Below are 21,997 nucleotides of genomic sequence, written 5' to 3' on the forward strand. Positions count from 1 at the left end.
TACCATGTTATATAAATGAGTAGAGCAATGCAAAATAATTTTGAGAGGGAGCAAATACTAGGGGTAAGATAGGGGACCAGAAAAGGCCTCTTATAGAAGATAGCATATGAGCTGTGTTTTGAAGAACAATAGACATTCTACCGTGTGGAATGGAGGAACAGAACTAAACAGAAGGCGATTCCATGTCAACACTTAATGCTCGCCTTATTGCTACAGTCATATATATGCTTTTCTAAATCCCAGAGAAAATGATTCTTGCTTTGTGTGTGTCATTTCTTGAAATACAGATAGTCAAAAGTAAGTAATCTAGTAAGTTTCTTTCAGAACTGGAGTAGAGAATACTGATGAGTTGTTTTATACCATGGTATAAATTAGAATAGATAAAGCAGTTATTGTCTACCTCACAAATCAGCACAGCTGCTTTTGTAGTTGTCATGGTTTTACAGTATTACTATTGGCTAATTTCATTTTTATTTAAGAAGTAATATTTTATTAAAATTAAATGAATCTGGGGCAGCTAGGTGGCTCAGTCGATAAAGCACCGGCCCTGGAGTCAGGAGGACCTGAGTTCAAATGCGGCCTCAGACACTTGACACTTACTAGCTGTATGAGTCTGGGCAAGTCACTTAACCCCCATTACCCCGCAAAAAAAAAAAAAGAAATGAATCTGTTTGAGTAAAATTTACCAAGCATGGGCCAGACTCTTCTTGAAATATTTTGCTTCAATTTTGCATTGTCATTTTCTTTTTTCTTTAAAAAGACTTGCTACATTTGTGATGAACAAGGAAGAGAGAGCAAAGCTGCTACTGGTGCTTGCATGACATGTAATAAGCATGGATGTCGACAAGCTTTCCATGTAACCTGGTAAGTATTTTACGTTAATATTTTTGAAATGCATAGAAGTAAGGAAATCATTTTATATAAAAACACAATGATGAGTTTGATAGTGAGAAATTATTCATAGTAAGTGTTACACATGGGTTTTATATCCACAGGTTGCATTATTTGTGTAAAATTTTTTATCATTTTATTGCAATTTGAGTTCAGGAAGGTAGTTTTAGCATCAGATACTCAATTTCTTGACTTCATCTAGCTTCTAGTTGCCAACCTATATACCTCAGTGCTACAAAAATATATTTGAAAGATGTGAAGTTTGAAATGTCACACCACAGAACATATTTAATAAAAGCCACACACTTTTCAGGATGATTTTCTAAAACATAAAATTATTACTAAGTACAAATGACATGTAAAATAAAATATGGTTTAAAAATGGAATTTGTAAAGACCAGATGGTATTTCGAGGAAGTATCCAAGGTGGCATCAGGAGGGAAATTGACATGGTGTTTTTGAATTGGTGTCAACAGATATATATCACTGCATCATGGATTGTCAGCACATTCCATGATAGCCACTTCTAGTTGTAGATCTCTAGAGCATTTCATTGGAAACCTCATTCGAGGTTGACATTGATAATGAATCAGAGAGAGACTTCCATCCCCCTTTCAGTTTGATGACAGAGAAGTATTAAATTATTCTTTATTTCATTTTATTATCTTTTTATATCTCCATTTTTTCTATGAAAGTAAAATGAATAAGAGATTGTCAAATGCTTTGCTAAAGTTTATTAAAACCTAAGTAAACTGTATCTAAAGTAGGGGTTCTTAGTCTAAGGTCCATGGACTTAAAAAAATTATCCTAACTATTGAAGCATAATTTCTTTTGTAATGCATTTTGGTTTTGTGCATTTAAAAACATTACTGTGAGAATAGGTCTGTTGACTTTTTCATATTCTCAAAAGACCCCATGACACCAAAAAGGCTGAGAACCCCTAATCCAAAGCATTCCACTGATTGATTATGTAACAATGCTATTAGAAAAGGAAATCAGTTATTTTCTTTTAGACTTTTTTATTATGAGCTCATAAATAATCGACAAACAAATATTTTCATATTCAAGGAAAGCCAGAAAACATGTAAAACTATGAATCTCTTATAATCTATTTTGAAAATATATACAAAATTTAATGTGTTAATACTAACATTTCTCTGCTTGTCTAGGTACTCTTCTGAACTTTATTCTGCTTTCTTTTACATATCGTAGGTCTTGCATTAATGTTCTTTTCTGCATTGCATCACTGTTACTATTCACCCAAGTCATAACTTTTCCCCAGACTAAATAAAAGCTCTTCCTTATAGACCTGTTCTTTCTTTATTAAGCCATGAAGGCTTTTTGTAATCTTTTCCCATATGTTCATTAACTATTCCTTTAATATTATCATATAGAATTTTTCCAGAAATCAAGGTCTAGATCCATTGACCCGTAGTTTTTAGACTCTGCCTTCCTTTTTTTTTTTTTTTTTTTTGTCTTTTAAAGTTTTGACAATATTGTTTTTCCCAAAGGCCATGGTTTCCCATTCTCCTTAATCTTTCAGAGATCACGGGTAGTGACTAGGCAAGCAAACCTACCTGTTTGTTATTACCCACAGGTGTTGATGTGGCTGAGGTAACTTGAACTCATCAGGCAGCTATATGCTTTCTTACTATATCCTTATTGTATCTTTAGTAGCCATTTTCTTTCATTTCACATTCAAAGATCATTTTCCTTGGTAGAGAAAACAAGTAAAAGGAGAGTTGGTCAGCTTTCACTTTATTATCTTTTATCATTCTATCCATTCCTAGCAGTGATCCTATCCTGTTTTCGATCTTCCTCTTTTTTCCTAGTGTACTTAAAACCCTATCTCCACCCACCCCTGCCATACATTCCTGGTTTTCATATTTTTCTGTATCACAAACTCTAGGAGTGAGGGGTGTGAACACTTTCCCTCCATGGTTCACATAATCTTTACCACCCCAGAAATCAGTTTCCTGTTTTGGTGAGAATCATTTCCAGAGAAGAAATTTTCCCCTTTTGCATTCTCTATCTTTTGAAGAACTAAATCCTCATAAAACAAGGGGTTGTTAGATACTCTGCCTTGGCCAAGAGAGTGTTTTTTATGGGGTTTAGATATTTGAAATTTCCTGTCACTCCATTATCATATTGCTGTGCCAGATTTGTGTTCTGCTTCCTGAACTTATTTGCATGCTTTTTCTGCTCAGGTGGTCTGAAGTTTGTATATGTTCAGATGGAAAAATCACTTTCTACCTCAGTTGATCTTTACTCAAATGATGATCAGCACCCTGCAGTACTCTGCCAATCCATTCTGGTTTCCAGATTTCTTCATGGAGATATATTCTCAATACACAGTCTTGTTCTACTCCTTCCTTTTACCTCTTATATTTCTTCTGATTAGGGTATATTACCAGAGTCATATTCCATTAGTGAGTCTCTTTGATACCCATGAGGTAAATTTTCCTGTTAGGGTTAGTGTCATTATTTCATCTGCATGTTACTTTGATCATTTGTATGTAGATATCTGAGGCCATAAATTTTATTACTGGTTTCTTCTTTGCCTTTTTTTGTAATGATCAGATAGTTGCATTTGGCTAGAAGCATAACATTAACCCTTGCATCAGTACAAATATTCAGAGTTGGAATGAATTTCAAAGGTCATCTAATCTAGCCCCCTCATTTTACTGATAAGGAATTTCTAACTCAGAGAGGTTAAATTATTCACACTTGGTCACACAGAACTCTTTCTATCACATTATGTAAAGGACAAATTTAATACAGTTGTTTAATTATTGACATTGATTTTGCTGTTTCTGTGTATCATCATATTCACTGCAGAAAGCCTTTGTCTTCCTTGCAGTAAATGTGATAAAAATTAGACTGTGGTTCATTGCTGTTAAACCAGGAAAAATATGTTTACTAAGGATTCTACTTAGGCTTTCTAAGTGCTTTGTGTTACAGTATGGTGGATGAGATAAACATATGTTGCATTACTTTCATTAAAGACTACTGGAAGAAATTTCCAGAGCCAAAAAAGTTACTGCATTCGTGTTGGACAGGATAGTTGGGTGATGAGATTTTGTTAATGTTAATTTTTTTCACCATGTCAAAACAAAAATCTAAATGCACTTAGGTCCCCAAAAAGTACTTTCATTTAAAAAAAAAGATATAGTGTTAAGTATTCATGAATAGAGTAATCCCATCCCATTTTCTGTGGTTACATTCCTAGAAAATGGCACAATTACGAACTACAGGAACTTAAACCCTAAGCTGTGAGCCTGAACGTCCAGTGGATATTGTGGATGAGAACAGACTGAAGAGAGAGATCATTGGGACTTTCGGGAGGTGGGCGCTTGGCAAGAAGGGGAGAAAGAGAAGGAAGGAATGAACAGGAAAAGGGAGGTAAAGGATATGATAACAGTATGGTGAGCTTTTAATATTTTTGTTGCAAGAGCTGGATTTAAACTTTAAATCTGTGGCTTCTTAAGAGCTTTTTCAGTTCTTTGCAGTTTATGGCAGAAGTGAATTGTATCTATTCAAATGTAGAATAAGGGGATTATTTTATCCTAGAATAGAGGAGGAATATATTAAAAGTCTTTTGTGCTTTCAGGAGAATTTGATGTATAAGGATATTATTGTGGTTTGAATGTTTTTTATATTTTTGGCTTTTATTTTCAGTGCCCAGTTTGCAGGACTCCTTTGTGAAGAAGAAGGTAATGGGGCAGATAATGTCCAATACTGTGGCTACTGTAAATACCATTTTAGTAAGCTGGTAAGAATTTCTCTTTAATATGAAAATTAAGATGTTTTGTTTTGAAAGTAAGTGTATTGTTTAGAAAAGTTTCTCCTTTTTCTTTTATGTAAGTAAAATAGCATATGAATTTTTGTTTTGAAAGCTTTTGTTCGGAAGAAAATTTGCTCTAGGATACCACTTACTGGCATTTTATAATAGTCATCTAAATATGCAGATGTTCTTTTAATTGGGACAGTTACTTACAGTTATATTTTAGTATTTTTAGCTTAATTTGCACGTGAAATACTTTATGAGTAATTTGTGCCACTGGTTTTTCCTCTTCCAGTTTCCTGACTTCTGTAGATTTTGCTTCTTCAGGAGAACTGAAACTCAAATCAGTACATTTTGCTTCTCATTGGTTTAAATGTTTTAGGATAGAAAAATAAAATTTACTTTGGGAATTATTTTTGAAATTTAAGCTTTCTTATATAAGCACTGATGACTGTGTTAAGTATTAGTTGACCATATTATGTTCTTATATTCCTTGGAAGGGTAAATACATGTGTATTTGATGTCTTAACTGTTAGTCTCTCAATCTTAGTGAATTGTACATAATAGTTTTGGGCCTTAGGTGTTCTTTTTTCCCTGGGTATTTTTGTTTGTTTGTTTGTTTGTGGTTTTTTTACCCAATGGCATTTTAAAATTGAGGCAAGAAACAAAAAATACATACGCACTATACACATCAATAATAGACATCAGATAGAGCTCCATTTAATGAATCTAATCTAATCTAGAATAATTTAGAATGTTGACAATTGTACACTATACTTGTATATATTATTCCAGTGAAATATACAAGCTTATCAGCTTGAGGTTTAAAGGTCAGATATTCTAAGAGAATAATGAAAAGAATTTAGAAGTTTTGCATATGAATAGAACTCTCTCTTTCTAGGCATTTAAAATATTGCCCCAAACACCCTATTAATTGTGTGGCTTTTTAAAAAATTAAGCTATGTGCTTGCATGATAATTCCCAACATCTTGTATGACCAGTGTTGTTTCATTTTACACCTATTGCTTATGATCACTCAGAAATGCACTTACCTCATTCCTTTTTTATGCAATGGCTTCTGTATTCTTTAAACTGTTTTTCTTACTGTCTACTAGTTATGCTGTTATTAATGTCTTGTAAATGCATGGGTCTGATATTGACATTCTTTTTTCACTTATTTCCTAATAGTAACTTAATGATTAATTGTATAAAGACTCACTTTAAAGAACTGTCTTTGTTGCTGCTATTACCATGATATTGGAAGGCTTCATGCTTTCTTTAGGGGGCATGCAGTGATATTCCAAGTATTTACTTCCAGTTTTAGCAGCTGCCTTAAAGACGGTGTTTTCTCCCTTTTAGTTGAGACTTTTACAAAACAGACATTAAAAATGTGGTGAATTTGTTTTGAAATAACAGATGTTTTCTTTTATCATGAAAACCATGGCATTTAAAATATGTCAAGATTAGGGTGAGATTTTCTTTTGCTGTCCTTTGGATAATTATTTGACTGCTGTCCAAGCTAATTATGAAGAATGAAAGAATTGGGACATTTTTCTGTTAAGATATTTTATAAACCTCCCATCTAAACTGGCTTATGCCTTTAAAAATTAATTCCTTTACTTTTTTATATACATATACACATATGTATATATATATATGTATATATATATATTTTCTCTTTTAGAAAAAGAGCAAACGGGGATCTAATAGGTCATATGATCAAAGTTTAAGTGATTCTTCCTCTCACTCTCAGGATAAACATCATGAGAAAGAGAAAAAAGTAAGTGGATTTGTTGTTGCTAATCATGTGGCACATCTACTTAAAAACATCTTTTTCCAGCTAAATTTTATTTTTGTTAGTTGGAGACTATTAATATGAAAAAGTCAGATTAAGAAAGGGTAGCAAGTCAGGTTTTAAAGGACACTTTACATATGTGTAAACAATATTGCTACCCTTTTCTATTCAGCATTGAAAAACAGCATGAGACACAGCATGAGAGGGATATATTTCTCGCATGTATTTGCAATAGCCTTGTGAAATCTTTGGGTGATTTAAATACTAAAGTTGGTGGATATGATCACTGATAGGTTGACATGGAAATAAATCTCTTAACCAGCTTTTTTCCTTTGTAATGGAAGGAGTTTTGAAGTTTGCTACATCATTTGCTGGCCATTATTTTTAGTGATGCTGGCAGCCCTGGCATCTTAGTACTTAGTACTCTTACCTAGCATCATACCATGCTAGTCACATGAGAAAACTCTAATCTTTTAATAAAAATATAAACAGCATGCCCAAGTGCCATGTTTGCCTGCCTGCTAACTGACCCTTTTTCTGCTTAGGCTTTAAAAGCTACAGGATTAATTTAAAACTAGAAGCTAGTGTTGTTTATGACACAAAGAATTAATGGTTCTTTAAAGACATTATACAGCGGTCATAGCTTGAAGAAAAGAATGTGATATAAAACACCTTTGTGTACATATTTTAAATGCTTTTTATCAGTGCTCAAAAGTAAAGTGGAGTCTTATTCTTCAATTTTTGACTCAATATTCAGTGATCATAATGGAACACTAGTCAGCATAGCTCACACTAGGTTGAGGACACCATTAACGGGTAGTTTTTTTAAGCCATTGATACAATCAGCCAGCTTCTTTCTCTAGCTGGTCATCATTTGGGTTGGTAGTTAATCTTTCTTTCCCTCCTGCTTCTTTCCTCTTTTGGGTATATTGATCTCAATTAATTGAAATTTTTGACAGGCTTCTGGACTATAGTTTTGGAGACCCTTCAGTTAAATTCAGCAAAGGTTTATTTGGCACCCACTATGTATTGACAGGCATGTGTGTGCTGCTTCCTGCTATTTATATTAGTTCAGGAAACTTGGACCTTTGGTACCAACGAGGCACAATTTTTTGTACTTTGAGAGCTTAGATGGTGTTAGACCTTTAGTTTGCATAAAGTGGTAACAACAGCATGTCAGATTATCTCTTGGAATCAGGTCACAATGATCCTGTCCTTTGTTTTCAAATATATTTTAACACTGTATAGAAATATGTAGAAAGAATAATTATTTAATTTATTTTAACAGTATTTTCCTTCATTATACATAAAAGAAGAAATATTAAGCATAACCACAGCAGCATTCCATTAACTTGCTGGTGCTGTCTTCCTTTATTCCAAAATTCATTTATTTATTACTGATTTCTTGGACTATGAAACTTTTAGTCATTCTTAATTATGAAAACAAGTTAATTTTTATAGAATATTATAGATTATTTTTAAGCTTTTGTTAGCAAAGTTAGACATTATGGCATAATAGAATCCTCAACTTATTAATGAAACAGGATTTTGGTCATAGTCATTATGTGCCTTGCATTCTGTGTTTCAATCAAATTGGAATATTAGCTGTTCTTCCCTAACATGCATTTGTAATATAGTAAAAAGGTTGTTAGGTTTGAACTTGAAAGACTCGGACTCTGATCTTGCCTCTGCTGCTTAGTACCTGTGTGACTTTGGGCTACAATTAATTTATCTACAAAATGAAAGGGCTGCACTGTCTTTAAGGTCATTTTGAGCTCTAATTGTATAATCCTTTGATCTTATCCTTGTAAGTGGTTCCCTGTTCTTGGAGTGTGTTTTTTTGCAAATCTCTACCTGTCAAGATTTTTCTTAAGGTTGAGGGTCCCAGCTTAGATATATCATCTACAAGGAAGAATTTTCTTTGATTCTTCCCATAGGATAGTGATCATTCCTTTCTCAGATGTTGTTTTTTATACCACAGTAACTTCCCATTCTGTCCACTCTTTTCCACCTACAAGATCTACCTTTATTTTTTTTCCATCTTGAATAGTGTTTTCCCCCAATTACACGTAAGAACAGTTTTTAATATCAATTCAAAAAAAATTTGAGCTCCAATTTCTTTCACTTCCTTTTTCTCCTCTCCCTTTCCCTGAGACAGTAAGCAATTAATATAGGTTATACATCTACATTCATCCAAAACATTCCCATATTAGTCACATTATGAAAGAAGACAGACTCTTCCCCCCCCCCCAAAAAAAAAAACCCTGAAAAAAAGAAAGTGAAAAATAGTTGACTCTGATCTGCATTCAGACTCCACTCTTTCCTGGAGGTGGATACCATTTTTCATCATGAGTCCTTTGAAATTGTCTTGCGTCATATTGCTGAGAATAGTTTCATCATTCAGAGCTGATCATCATATAATATTGCTATTCCTCTGTACAGTGTTTTCCTGGTTCTGCTTCACTTTGTATCAGTTTCTGTAAGCCTTTCCAGGTTTTTCTGAAATCATTCTGCTTTGTCATTTCTTACATCACAATACTATTCCATTACGTTCTGGTACCACAGCTGGGTTGGCTCTTCCCCAGTTGGGATGTCTTTCTGATTTCCAATTCTTTGACACCACAAAAAGAGCTGCTATAAAGATTTTTGTATAAATAGATCCCCCCTCCCTTTTTTTTAATCTCTTCGGGATACACACCTAACAGTGGTATTGCTGGGTTAAAAGGTATATACATTTTTGTAGCTCTTTGGCCATACTTCCAAATTGCTTTCCTGAATGGTTGGATCATTTTATAGCTCTACCAACACAAGATTCAACTTGAGAATAAAGAAGACCAGATAAGCAAAACCAAACTAACAGTAAATTTTAAATTGAACAATTGAGTAGTCTTTATGAACTATTTCATGGCAGCAATGTGATGTGATTACTAGAGCGCTTGATTGATTTGGACTCAGAGGACCTGACTTCAGATCATAGCTTTGCCCTACCATGTAACCTCTATAGCACTCCATTTCCTCATCTATGAAATGAAAAGTCTTGAACGGATTTTTTCTAAAGTGTCTTCCATTTTAAACCTGTGATTTTATTAACTAATAACCATCATATCTGAACCATCTATATCATTCTATGGCCCATGACTCCTTTACTGAAATTCCTCAAATTTCTGATATCATTTTGTATTGTCGGGAAAAAAATTTTAAGTCTGACAGAAGAACAAAAACAACAAAGTTTCCAGGTTGAAGCACATAGGTTTATTGAGGGAGGGTTAGTCCCCCAACAAAGCCAATAGGTTTATTGAGAGAGTTTTAGTCTCCCAATAAAGCCGGTCTTCCAGGCGTTGGGCCTGAAAGACCCAGAATTACAAAATCCATGGGTTTATATACCCTTCCAAAGTTACACTTGTACAGTATTATATCATTAGTTGTGCTTCTAAAATTAAATTATATTCTTAGGAAGTATGAGGAACTACCTAAATGACTATAAATGTCAGCATTATGATAACAATAGGGTGGGTCATTGTCAGGCCACTGGTCAGCAGCGTGAACTCTTTATAGAAAAGTATGTCACTCGTGATTATTAAAATATAGCATTGCTGACTACTAGATCTTGTGATATTACCTAATGCTTGACATTGGAAAATTAGGAAATATGAAAAAAGACTTAACCTTTTGACCTTATGTAATCTATATTAAAAAGAATAAATCACAATTTTTAGTTAATATATTGATTATTATCTTAATCAAATCACTTATAACTATGGTAAATCTCTTATAACTAAGGGATGGGGAAAATCTCACTCACAGTATCTTGGCCTTTGCACATTCTTTTTTTTTTTATTTAAAAAATTTTTTAAAATTAATAAAGTATTTTATTTTTTTCCGTTACATGTAAAGATAGTTCTCAACCTTTGTTTATACAAGCTTTACAATTTAAGATTTTTGCCTTTGCACATTCTACCTTACAGTACACTTATTTTATCAAATGACAGGATTTGAGAGTAGGAAGGCACTGTAATAGTATTTGAATTCAGGCCATTGTTTGTAGGACTTCTTACTCATGTTAGATTGAGTTCAAGGAAATGGATGTTCTTCACTTGTGTTTCTGTTTTCTCAGTCTTTGTATTCTCCAGTGTAGACTCTGCGACACGGCTGAATTGAATAGAACCGGCACTGTGAACATAGACAAGTCACTTTGTCTCTGTGGTATTCTACTTTCTCATTTGTACTATGTGGAAGTTGGAATAGATGGCCACTTCTTAGCTTAGAGCTTACATGAAATCTTTTGGTTGTTAAATGCAACAGTTTAACATGTAATTGTCTCTATTACAATAAGTTCTTTACTTAAGCATAAACCTTGTGAAGCAGTTGTAAACTAATTTAAGACTTTGTTACTGACTTCATTTGATTATCTTATTTGACTCCTTTGACTATACTTTGTAAATGGCATTATGTTGCTTTCTTGGCTTTTCTTTATATATTTTGGTTCTTATCACTTGTCTGGAAAGAATAAATTGTTTCTATTATGGCACAAATCCCAAAGGGGTGATCATTATTTTTTGGTATCTGAAAAGTTTTGATGATGAGAGACCCCTCAGGCTGTACTTTAAAAAGTAATTTGAATAATTTTCCTATCATTACCATTTTTATTTGACAGTTTAACTGAAAAGTGGCTAGCACAACATTGTGACAGAAGGGAGTTGTTATATAGATCCAAAGATGGCTTGGCTGTTCTAATACTCGAGGAAATCTTCCTGTAAATGAAATCTCGTTGCCATATATACAATCCATAGAAAATTAAGTTGATGCTCATCAGCAGGAGAAAAGGATTTTAAGTGAAGTTGTCAAGAGCATATTGGCTCTGGAGGTAGAAAGGGTGTATTCTTATGATTTCTTGTTGGATGCATCCTTGGATTACTACTTGATTGTCTAGGAGGGCGGCAGAAAGTGTTATAAAACCAAACCCTTAATTGATTACTAAACTTTTTTTTTTTTTGGAACAGAAAGACCCACAATTGTGATTAAGATTCTGGTAATATTACTTTACTCGACAATAGTTAGGACCTACGAAGATAGTAATATGGTATAGTGGAAAGAGCTATTGACTCGGAATTGAGAAGCCTGTTTTACAATCCTGTCCTCAACATTTATAAGCTACGGTGTGACCATGGGCAAGTCATTTAACCTTTTAAAATCTCTTCTTTCTCTTTAGTTAAAGTAGGGATGATAATATCTAGTATACTTATCAACTTTATAGAATTGTTATGAGTAAAACTAGGTAATATACATAATGTTTTACAAACCTTAAAGCAGGAGTTACCTGATATTATGTATTAATGCTCATTTCTGTCTTGTTTACAATTTTATTTTTAGTTTTGAATTTAATAATCATTAACAAATATTTTTTAAATGTAGAAGAACAAATGGCATCTGACAGCACAGTAATATTCCATTGTATTCATATGCTATGAATTGTTCATCCATTTTCCAATTGATGGACACTGTGTTTTCTTTATTTAAAATTTTTTTAAAAAATGAACTTATACATTCTCAAAAAGAACACTCCCATATAAACAGCAGAATATAAAAGGTAGATTATATATGATGCTAAATTTCATATTTCGTTTCACTTTTCACATTTTATTTCATACCCTAGTATATTTTAAAATTCTGTAATAAATTTCATGTATTGCTTTTAAAACTGTTCTTGCAAATCTCTGCTTTCTGAACTTGTGCCTATTCTTCGCATTTAAAAAATTGTTTCAGTGACCTCCCCTACATTTTGTATCAGTATTGCTTCCCTACCCACCCCTCAATACCATTTTACTCCCTCAATTTAAAACAAATGTTGTAACATTTGTATGTAATATTATGTGTGTTTCATATAAGCCTTGTCAAGCAAAATGGTTCCGTAGTGACTATTGTCAGAAATATATCTCCTTAGGAAACATGTTTATCACCTCTCTGTTAGGTGATGTGTAAAATATGCTTCATGCTGGCTTTTCTGGAGCCATGGTTAGTCATTGCTTTGATCAGAGTCCTTAAGTTTTTCAAAGATATTTTTCCTTTAAAACAGTTATCCTTTTATACATTGTTCTTCTATCTTTGTGTACTTGACTCTGCATCATTTCATACTACCCAGGATTCTGTGAAATTCTCTCTCTCAGTAAAATTATATTTCCTTCTGTTTTTTTATCTACTTCTTATATTCAAGTTATTTTTTCTTTTAAGCTTATGACTATTAATTTTTTTCTTATGACTATCTGATCTCTGGTATTATTTATCCTCCCTCTTAACCTCAACCTATCTCCTCCCACTTCTCAGTTTGATATATTTCTCCACCATTTGAGTGTTCAACCTTGTTTGTTTTTTTCCAGATGAAAGCAAGGTTCATATGTTGCTCCCTCTATCCTTTCCCCCATATTTATATACTTTTGTTTTCACATATATGCCCCAGATATGAGAAGTAGCAAATTTCCTCTTCTTCCTTTCTATGCTAGTAGATTTTTCCTTTATACTTTCTCTTTCTCTTTTTAAACTTCTCAGACAGAATACAGTCTATTACCCATGTTCTTTGTTTTTCTTATTGAATACCTTATGTATCTTTTGAAGACTGCAAGGTTCTGAAGAGTCTACTTATTTCTTCTTTTCCATGAGAATTTTGGCATTATATCATTATATAGCCCATTCCTATTGCTTAGATAAATTTATCTTTCCAGTTTTTAAAAATATGTTTATGTATCATTGCCATTCAGGTGTGGCCCGTGGTGAGAGCACCTGTCCTAACTCCTTTCCCGATCCAAGTTTGGCTCATTTTTCCTTAAAATGTATTGAAACCACAGCCCACCTTCAGAAAGAGAATCGATGAACTCTGAGTGCAGACAGAATCATACTTTGTAAACTCTTTTTTGCGTGTGACTAATATGGAAATCAGTTTTATATGACTTCGCATGTATAACTGACATCAAATTGCTTACCTTCTCAAGGAGGAGGGAGGGACTAGAACGAGGGAATTTGGAGCTCAGAATTAAACAAAATGAATGTTCAAAACTTTTTTACATGTAATTGGGAAATATTTAACAAAATAAATAAAAGATATATTTGGAAAAACTCAAAATATTGAAACCATCTTTGAGACTTGATTGCCATGGGGGACTTGTTGGCTGAGTAGGAGCTCCAGGCATGCGCTGTGATGTTTGACTGGTGCAAAATGATCAACAACTCAGGCAAGGAAACTTTGCTCAGCCGAACCAACTTTGAATTCTCTTCAGTGTCTTGCCTTGTTGAATATCCTTCTGCTATGGCTAAGTAAATCTCCTTTTCTTAACTGTGAATAACCTACAAATATTTTGTGTTGGGTTTTTTCCCTTCTATTTACTTAAGTTTAATATATATGCATTATTAACATCTTCTTCCTCAATTTCTTAAGTCTAGGCAAGCAACAAAAGAATAAATCAATCTCCAATTTGTGACATTTGCTGATTTCTTTATTTTTTTAAACATTTTTTTTTTGAGTTCCACATTCTCCTTCACCCATTGAGAAGGCAAGCAAATTAAATTTTACATATGAAGTCATGCAAAACATTTCCATAGTAGCCATCTTTTAAAAAAGGTAAAGAAAAATTAAAAAGTGAAAAAATGTTTCAATCTGCACTCAGAATGTATCAGTTTTCTCTCTTAAGGTGGATAGCTTTTTTCATTATAAGTCCTTTGGAATTCTCTTGCATCATCGCATTGATCAGAGTAGCCATCTCTTGCAGTTGATCATTGTTACAATATTGCTATTACTGTATTCTGTTTATTTCACTTCAAATCAGTTCATAAAAATATTCTCAGGTTTTTCTGAAACCATCTTGCTCACCATTTCATATAGCACAGTATTATTCCATCACAATCATTAACCACTATTTGTTTAGCCATTCCCCCACTGATAGTCATCTCTAAAGTATTTTTAATTCTTTGCCACTATGAGAAGAGCTGCTATAAATATTTTTGTACATATAAATCATTTCCTTTTTTTAACATTTCTTTGGGATACAGACCTAGTATTGGTATTGCTGGGTCAAAGGGTATGCACAATTTTATAGTCCTTTGGGCATAGTTCCAAATTGTTTTCCAGTTAGAGCAGTTTACAACTCCACTAAAAGGGCGTCAGTGTGCTGATTTTTCTATATCCCTTCTAGGAATTGCAGTTGTCTTTTTCTGGCAAGTTAGCCAAGCTAACCTTTCAGGTGGTACCTGAAAGTTGTTTTAATTTATACTTTTCCAATTATTAGTGATTTAAGAGTATTTCTTCATAATGACTATAAATTGCTTTGATTTCATCTTCTTTAAACTGCCTCTTTATATCCTTTGACCATTTATCAATTGGAGAATGATTCTTATTTTTATAAATTTGACTCACTTCTCTATATATTTCAGAAATGAAGTCTTTATCCGAGAAATTTGCTGTAAAAATCTCCCCACCCCAGTTTCCTGCTTTCTTTCTAATTTTGCATTCATTTTGTGCAAAATCTTTTTAAATACATGTAATCAAACATACCCATTTTATTTCTGTGATCCTCACTGTCTCTTACTTGGTCATAAAACCTTCTTTAACCAAAGGTCTGACAGATACTTTTTTCTATACTTCCCTAAATTTGCTTGTAATATTAACCTTTATACCTAAATCATGTGCTCATTTTGACTGTATCCTGGTAGATGGTGTGAGATGTTCGTCTATGCCTAGTTTCTGCTGTACTGCTTTCCAGTTTTCCCAGCAGTTTTTGCTGAGTAGTTAAGTTCTTGCCCCACAAAGCTTCAATCTTTGAGTTTGTCTAACACTAGATTACTACGGTAATTTCCTGCTGTATATTATGTACTTAATCTTAGCCAGTACCAGATTGTTGTAATGTAGTTTGAAATCTGATACTGCTAGGACAGCTTCATTTAAAAAAATAGATTCCTTTGATATTCTTGACCTTTTGTTCTTCCAGATTAATTTTATTATCATTTTTTTCTAGCTCTATAAAATGGTATTTTGATTAGCATGGCACAGAATACATAAATGAATTTAGGGAGAATTGTCATTTGAATTATATTGGCTTAGCCTCCTCTGCATGAGCAGTGAATATTTCTCCAGTTGTTTAGATCTGTGTTTATTTATAGTGTGAAAAATGTTTTGTAATTGTGTTCATAAAGTTCCTGGGTTTGTCTTGGCAGTTAGATTCCCAAGTATTTTGTATTGTCTGCAATTATTTTAAATGGAATTTCTCTTTCTATCTCTTCCTGCTGGGTTTTGTTGGTATTATATAGAAATGCTGATGATTTATGTGGGTTTATTTTATTAATTCACCCCATAGTTAATAGTATTTAATTTTTTCCAATTACATGTAAAAATAATTTTCAATATTCATGGGGGGGGGCAATGATGGTTAAGTGACTTGCCCAGGGTCACACAGCTAGTAAGTGTCAAGTGTCTGAGGCTGTATTTGAACTCAGGTACTCCTGAATCCAAGGCCAGTGCTTTATCCACTGTGCCACCTAGCTGCCCCAGCTTCAATATTCATTTTTATAAGATTTTGAGTTCCAAATTTTTCTCCTTCCTTCCCCCCAAGACAGCAAACAATCTGATAATAGGTTATACATGTCCTGTCATGTTAAACATATTTGTGGGTTTATTTTATATCTTAAAATTTTACTAAAGTTATTAATAATTTCAACCAGTTTTTTAGTTGATTCTTTAGGATTCTCTAAATATACCATCATATCTTCTGTAAAGAGTGATTAGTTTTGTTTCCTCATTGCCTATTTTTATTCCATTTTCTTTTTCTTGTCATATTGCCATAGGTGTCATTTCTGTTTCAAGTATGTTTCTTAATATATTGGGTTTTGGTTTCTAATGCTCTCTGCTTTCTGCTTCCATTTGATGGATAGTTATGATTGCTGTGTATTTCTCTCCATCTTATGTTTTTCTGTTTATCTTTCTCTCTTTTTACCCATATGGGAGTCATCCTAACACAACCCTTTGTATCTACTCTTTTTTTTTTTTTTGGTGGGGCAATGAGGGTTAAGTGACTTGCCCAGGGTCACACAGCTAGTAAGTGTCAAGTGTTTTTAGGTCAAATTTGAACTCAGGTCTTCCCGAATTCAGGGCCAGTGCTTTATCCACTATGCCACCTAGCTGCCCCCTATAATTACTCTTAATAGTCCTAATGATTAAGTTCTTAGGAGTTTCATATATCATTTTCTCATATAGAGATGTAAACAGTTCAACTGTATTAAATCTCAATTTCTCTTTCATGTTTATCCTTTTATGCTGCTCTTGAGTCTTGTGTTTGACTGTTGTTTTTTCAGTTATGCATTAGTCTTTTCATCAGGAATGCTTAAAGACCCTCTATTTCAAAATGCAAATTAAAGCAACCCTGAGGTACTACCACTTCACACTTAAATAAAAAACATCAACTGTGATAGACTTAACTCTTCTCAGGAATACAGTGATCCAAGACAGTTCCAAAAGACATAATGAAAAATGCTATCCATATGCAGAGGAAGAACTATGAAGTTTAAATGCAGACTAAAGCATAGTTATCACTTTTTTTTGTTTGTTTTCATGGTTTTTCCCTTTTGTTCTGATTTTTCTTTCACAAAATGACTAATGTAGATATGTTTTGAATGATCGCACATATATAACTTATTTAAGATTGCTTACTGTCTTGGGGTGGGGAGAGGAGGAAGAATAATTTTGAACTCAAAATCTTACAAAAAAATGAATGTTGAAAACTATCTTTACATTTAATTAGATAAAATAAAATACTATGAAAAAAATTTTTCTCTATTTCATTAGATGTCCATTTTTGCCCCCTTAAAGTTTATACTTCATTTTGCTGGATAGGTTGTTCTTGATTGTAATTCTAGCTTCTTTCGCTTCTGGAATGTTGTATTCCAAGTCTTTTTTTTTTCTTCTTCATTGTGGTAGCTCCTAAATCTTGTGTAATCCTTACTTTGACTGCATGGTACTAAGCTAAGTAGTTCCTGGTCTTGTTCGCTGTGCCCACACAGATATACCCTATACCAGTCCCCTTATTGTCTGTGGGAGGTAAGAGGACTTGGAAGTATTACGGCTGCTGCTAACACTGCTCCAGCCTCCATGGCCCACATGTGGCTGGTATCTCGCTGTTCCCAGCCAACTCCTACTCTGTTGTCACAGACTTCTCCTTCCATTCTTTTAAGTTGTCTTGGGATAGAATCTTTCACCCTGACCCTTTATTGGCTATGCTGATCCTGAATTTAGTTCGACAGGTTATTTTCTTTTTTCATTTTTTCCCCTCGGATCAATGAGGGTTAAGTGACTTGCCCAGGGTCACACAGCTAGTGTCAAATATTCGAGGTTTGATTTGAACTCAGGTCCTCCTGAATCCAGGACTGGTGCTTTATCCACTGTACCACCCAGCTGCCCCCTTGACATGTTATTTTAAAATTGTTTTGATGGGAATGTTGAGAGAGTTCTGCCAGAACCCTTCTTCTACTCCATCATCTTGGATGTGCCTCCTCATTTTTTGTTTTGTTTTGTTTGTTCGTTTGTTTTTTCAGTAGCAAACTGGTTATAGTATAGCCTGAGCTAGACCCAGTTCAGAACAAGGTTGATTTTCCTATGCAACATAATACTCAGCCTTTTAGATTTTTATTCTTGGCAGTAAGAGTTAACCTGCTTGCATTTTGGAATATTGCATTCCAAGTTCTCTGGTTTTTTAATGGGAGCTCCTAAAGCTTGTGTGATCCTTACTGGGGTTCCTTGGCACTTCATTTCTTAATGTGAGTGTCTGGGACTTTGGATATGTTATTCTTGATTTCTTTTTGGGGAGTTTCTTCCAGGAGGTAATTTTTTAAATCATGGTTTTCAAGATGTATTGTGATTCTTAAACTATCTTTCCTTGACTTGTTTTCCCAAGTCATTGTTTTGATATCTTTTTTTTTTCAACTTCTTTCAATTGTTTGATATTTTCCCCTAATATTTATTATTGTCTGCTAGAATCATTGATTTCTCCTTATTCTCCAGGAGATATAAAGGAGTCAGTTACTTGGGTAATATTTACTACTCAACTATTATAAACTATTCACCTTTTGATTCGTTCCTTCAGATCTTTTCTTTGATTTTAAAAATCATATGATTCACTACTTCTGGGTAATCATGTATTCATGTAGTAATTTTTTGTTCTGGTTGATGTCTTTTTTGATTATCTCTTCAGCTTTAATTCCCGAATTGGGGCCAAAGCTGGACTCTGTTCTCTGTTGTTTTGGGTAAGTTGGTCTTCTTGTGTTTAATCTCACACTGATTCCTCCTCTATGTTCTGACCTTAACTTCCTGGAGTTTACTCCCTTGGTTCTTTGCGGGTCTTGAGGGTGCTATTTTCTCCCTTTTTTGGGGGTGGCGGGGGTGGCAGGGTAATGGGGTTAAGTGACTTGCCCAGGGTCACACAGCTAGTAAGTATCAAGTGTCTGAGGCCGGATTTGAACTCAGGTCCTCCTGAATCCAGGGCTGGTGCTTTATCCACTGTGCCACCTAGCTGCCCCCGCAAGGTGCTATTCTCAAAATGAAGATACAGAGACCTCAGAGATCAAATTATCGAAGTGTCCATACTGGCTGCTTATGTCTTCTTCTACTGTAGACATATGATTATAACAGCTTTGGCATTTTCTAGGGGAGCTTACCATTCTTTCTAGACAGAGAGCCCCTACAGATATCTCTGACTCTTTTCTTGTTCTATCAGCTGTCTACATTTCTATCAGCTACAGTTTCTGGCTGACTTTTTGTCCAGTACTGTTGAAAAATGGCATGTAATTATTGCAGTTTTTTAATTGTTTTTCTTGATCATTAATTATTACAAATTTCATATTTTTACTGAAGTAAGGTCCCACACGGGACCTGCACAGCCATCTTAAAGTCCTAATTGATTTTTACAAAGTAATGGGTTGCTACAAATATTATGATATGTAATTTTTTTTTTCTCTTCTCTTCTCTTCTCTTCTTTTCTTTTCTTTTCTTTTCTTTTCTTTTCTTTTCTTTTCTTTTTTTTTTTGCAGGGCAGTGAGGGTTATATGTCTTTCCCAGGGTCACACAGCTAATAAGTGTCAAGTGTCTGAGGCTGGATTTGAACTCAGGTCCTCCTGAATCCAAGGCCGGTCGGTACTTTATCCACTGCGCTACCTAGCTGCCCCTTCATAATTTTGTTTTAAACAGAATGTTTTCATTCCCTCCAGCTTTTAAGAAAAGTAATCTACAAACATTTTTAGTATGCCTTTAATTCAATAAATTAGAGAACTTTTAGGTTGATAATCTTAACCATGCAATACAAAAATGTAACACCAGTGCTTATTCAAAAAGTGTTTCCAATGAACATTACTAGACAAACTTGAAATCACTTCTGGAGAATTTCAAATGAAATAATACTTGGTTATTATAATATTTAAAAATTACACCTTGAGAGAGAAACCAACTTATTATGTGTACTTATAAAAATGATAGGGGCCGGGGCAGCTAGGTGGTGCAGTGGATAGAGCATTGGCCCTGGATTCAGGAGTACCTGAGTTCAAATCCGGCCTCAGACACTTGACACTTACTAGCTGTGTGACCCTGGGCAAGTCACTTAACCCCCATTGCCTTAAAAAAATAAATGATAGACATTGGGAGCAGCTGGGTGACGCAGTGGATAAAGCACCAGCCCTGGATTCAGGAGGACCTGAGTTCAAATGCGGCCTCAGACACTTGACACCCACTAGTTGTGTGACCCTGCGAAAGTCACTTAACTCTCATTGCCTTACAAAAAACAAAAAAACAAAAAAAAAAAGAAAAATTAATGACATTGAGAAATACATCAGATGTTAATTTACTTTTTGCCTCTCCTTAAAGATTATTTAACTTTGTTGACATACTTTACATTTTAGTGCATTAGTCCACATGATTATACAGCTCATCTTTGTGATGAGAGTGTTCTGGCAGATTGTGTCTGTGTTCAGATTTGGCAATGTGTTCAAGTTTGACCTCTTGCACTTACTGTATTAAATAGCTGCTGTGGTCCATTCACTGTCAGTTGGAATGAATTTTTTGCATTAGTTTCAGTTGTGTTCAATCAGATTTGAATTTTGTTTTCATAGGAAAAAAGTGGATTTATTTTTGTGTAATTTATACCCAATAATATTTCGTAATTTTGACCACTGATGATCCTGCTGTCCCTAGAGAATCTTATTTTCTGCCTTTTAGGAGTGTTCCCTACTGTCTAAAAACCTCAGCTTTAAAGTGCTGTATAAATGACAGCCATTGTTACATGGTAGGGTTCCACTTGGTAAAGATGGTATGTTCCTGAATAGATGAAAATTGTTAGAGATTATATCATCCTATTCTTTCTGATGCATTAAGTAACTGATGTGACTGAGGATTAAATCAATAATTTTGCCTCTTTTCAGCCCAAAATGATTATCATCAAATATCCATTATTATATTCTTAAGAGTAGGTTAAGTATAGTGAGATTGAGCTTGACTTAAATTTGGAGTTATTTTTATATTGTTGTATTAGTTATTTTTATATTTTTGTTATTTTCTTTATACAAATTGCTTATGATGCTACTGAGGTTGTTTGCCATTATTTTTTTTGTGGGGTTTTTTTGGGGTTGGGGGATGGGACAGTGAGGGTTAAGTGACTTGCCTGGAGTCACACAGCTAATAAGTGTCAAGTATCCGAGGCTGGATTTGAATTCAGGTCTGGTGCTTTATCCAGTGTGCCACCTAGCTGCCCCCTGCCATTAATTTTTTCCTTTTTTTTTTTTTTTTTTTTTTTTGGTGAGGCAATTGGGGTTAAGTGACTTGCCCAGGGTCACACAGCCAGTAAGTGTTAAGTGTCTGAGGCCAGATTTGAACTCAAGCCCTCCTGACTCCAGCGCTGGTGCTCTATCCACTGCGCCACCTAGCTGCCCCCTGCCATTAATTTTTAAAGGTCAAAAAAATAGCTGGGCATGATAACATTTTAGACATTGCTTTTATGTACATGCATGATTTTCATGTAATCTTTAATGTTTTTACTTTTACTCTCAGTAGAATCTGAAGAGGTATTCCTTATTTGTAGAACAGCAAGGAGGCCATTGGCACTGAATCAAAGACACTCTGTGTTAGGGGTTTAGGTGCCAGAAAATTAGGAAGTTAGGAGGGGTTTCCGTTATGAAGGATTTTGAACGCCAAACCATTGGCATTAATCAAGTGGGGGTGGGGGTGGGGATGGGAGTGCAGGATGTGACATAGTTGATCTATGCATTGGGAAAATAATTTTTCTCCTGAATGGAGGTTGAAAGATGTAAGACAGAGACCAACCAGTAAGCTGTTGTAATAGTCCAGGTGTGAGGTACAGTGTATAATTCTTGTACAAGGAAGTTGGGGCATTTTTGAATTATGTGAAGATCAAGGGTATGGCTGAGATGGGCTGTAGGAGTAGGTTATGGGAAGTGAGTAGGTTAAGGAACTGAGTGGTTAGGGTACTTGAGGGAGATTATATATATTGACA

General features: G+C 34.3%; 1 protein-coding gene across 4 annotated transcripts in view; it reads left to right on the top strand.

Moving 5' to 3' along the window:
- Positions 1–21,997, top strand: part of MLLT10 (MLLT10 histone lysine methyltransferase DOT1L cofactor) — a 233,364-nt gene that overhangs the window by 77,625 nt on the left and 133,742 nt on the right. For 2 of the 4 annotated variants that reach the window (XM_043967037.1, XM_043967036.1), the window contains exons 6-8: positions 761–864; positions 4,570–4,663; positions 6,360–6,455. In XM_043967037.1, coding sequence (XP_043822972.1) covers positions 761–864; positions 4,570–4,663; positions 6,360–6,455 — 294 coding nt within the window. Of the gene's footprint in view, positions 1–760; positions 865–4,569; positions 4,664–6,359; positions 6,456–18,694; positions 18,747–21,997 lie in introns of those variants that run through there. The other 2 variants (XM_043967040.1, XM_043967039.1) reach the window with 2 other exon arrangements.

The sequence above is a fragment of the Dromiciops gliroides genome, chromosome 5, assembly GCF_019393635.1.
Source record: "Dromiciops gliroides isolate mDroGli1 chromosome 5, mDroGli1.pri, whole genome shotgun sequence".
NCBI lineage: Eukaryota > Metazoa > Chordata > Mammalia > Microbiotheria > Microbiotheriidae > Dromiciops > Dromiciops gliroides.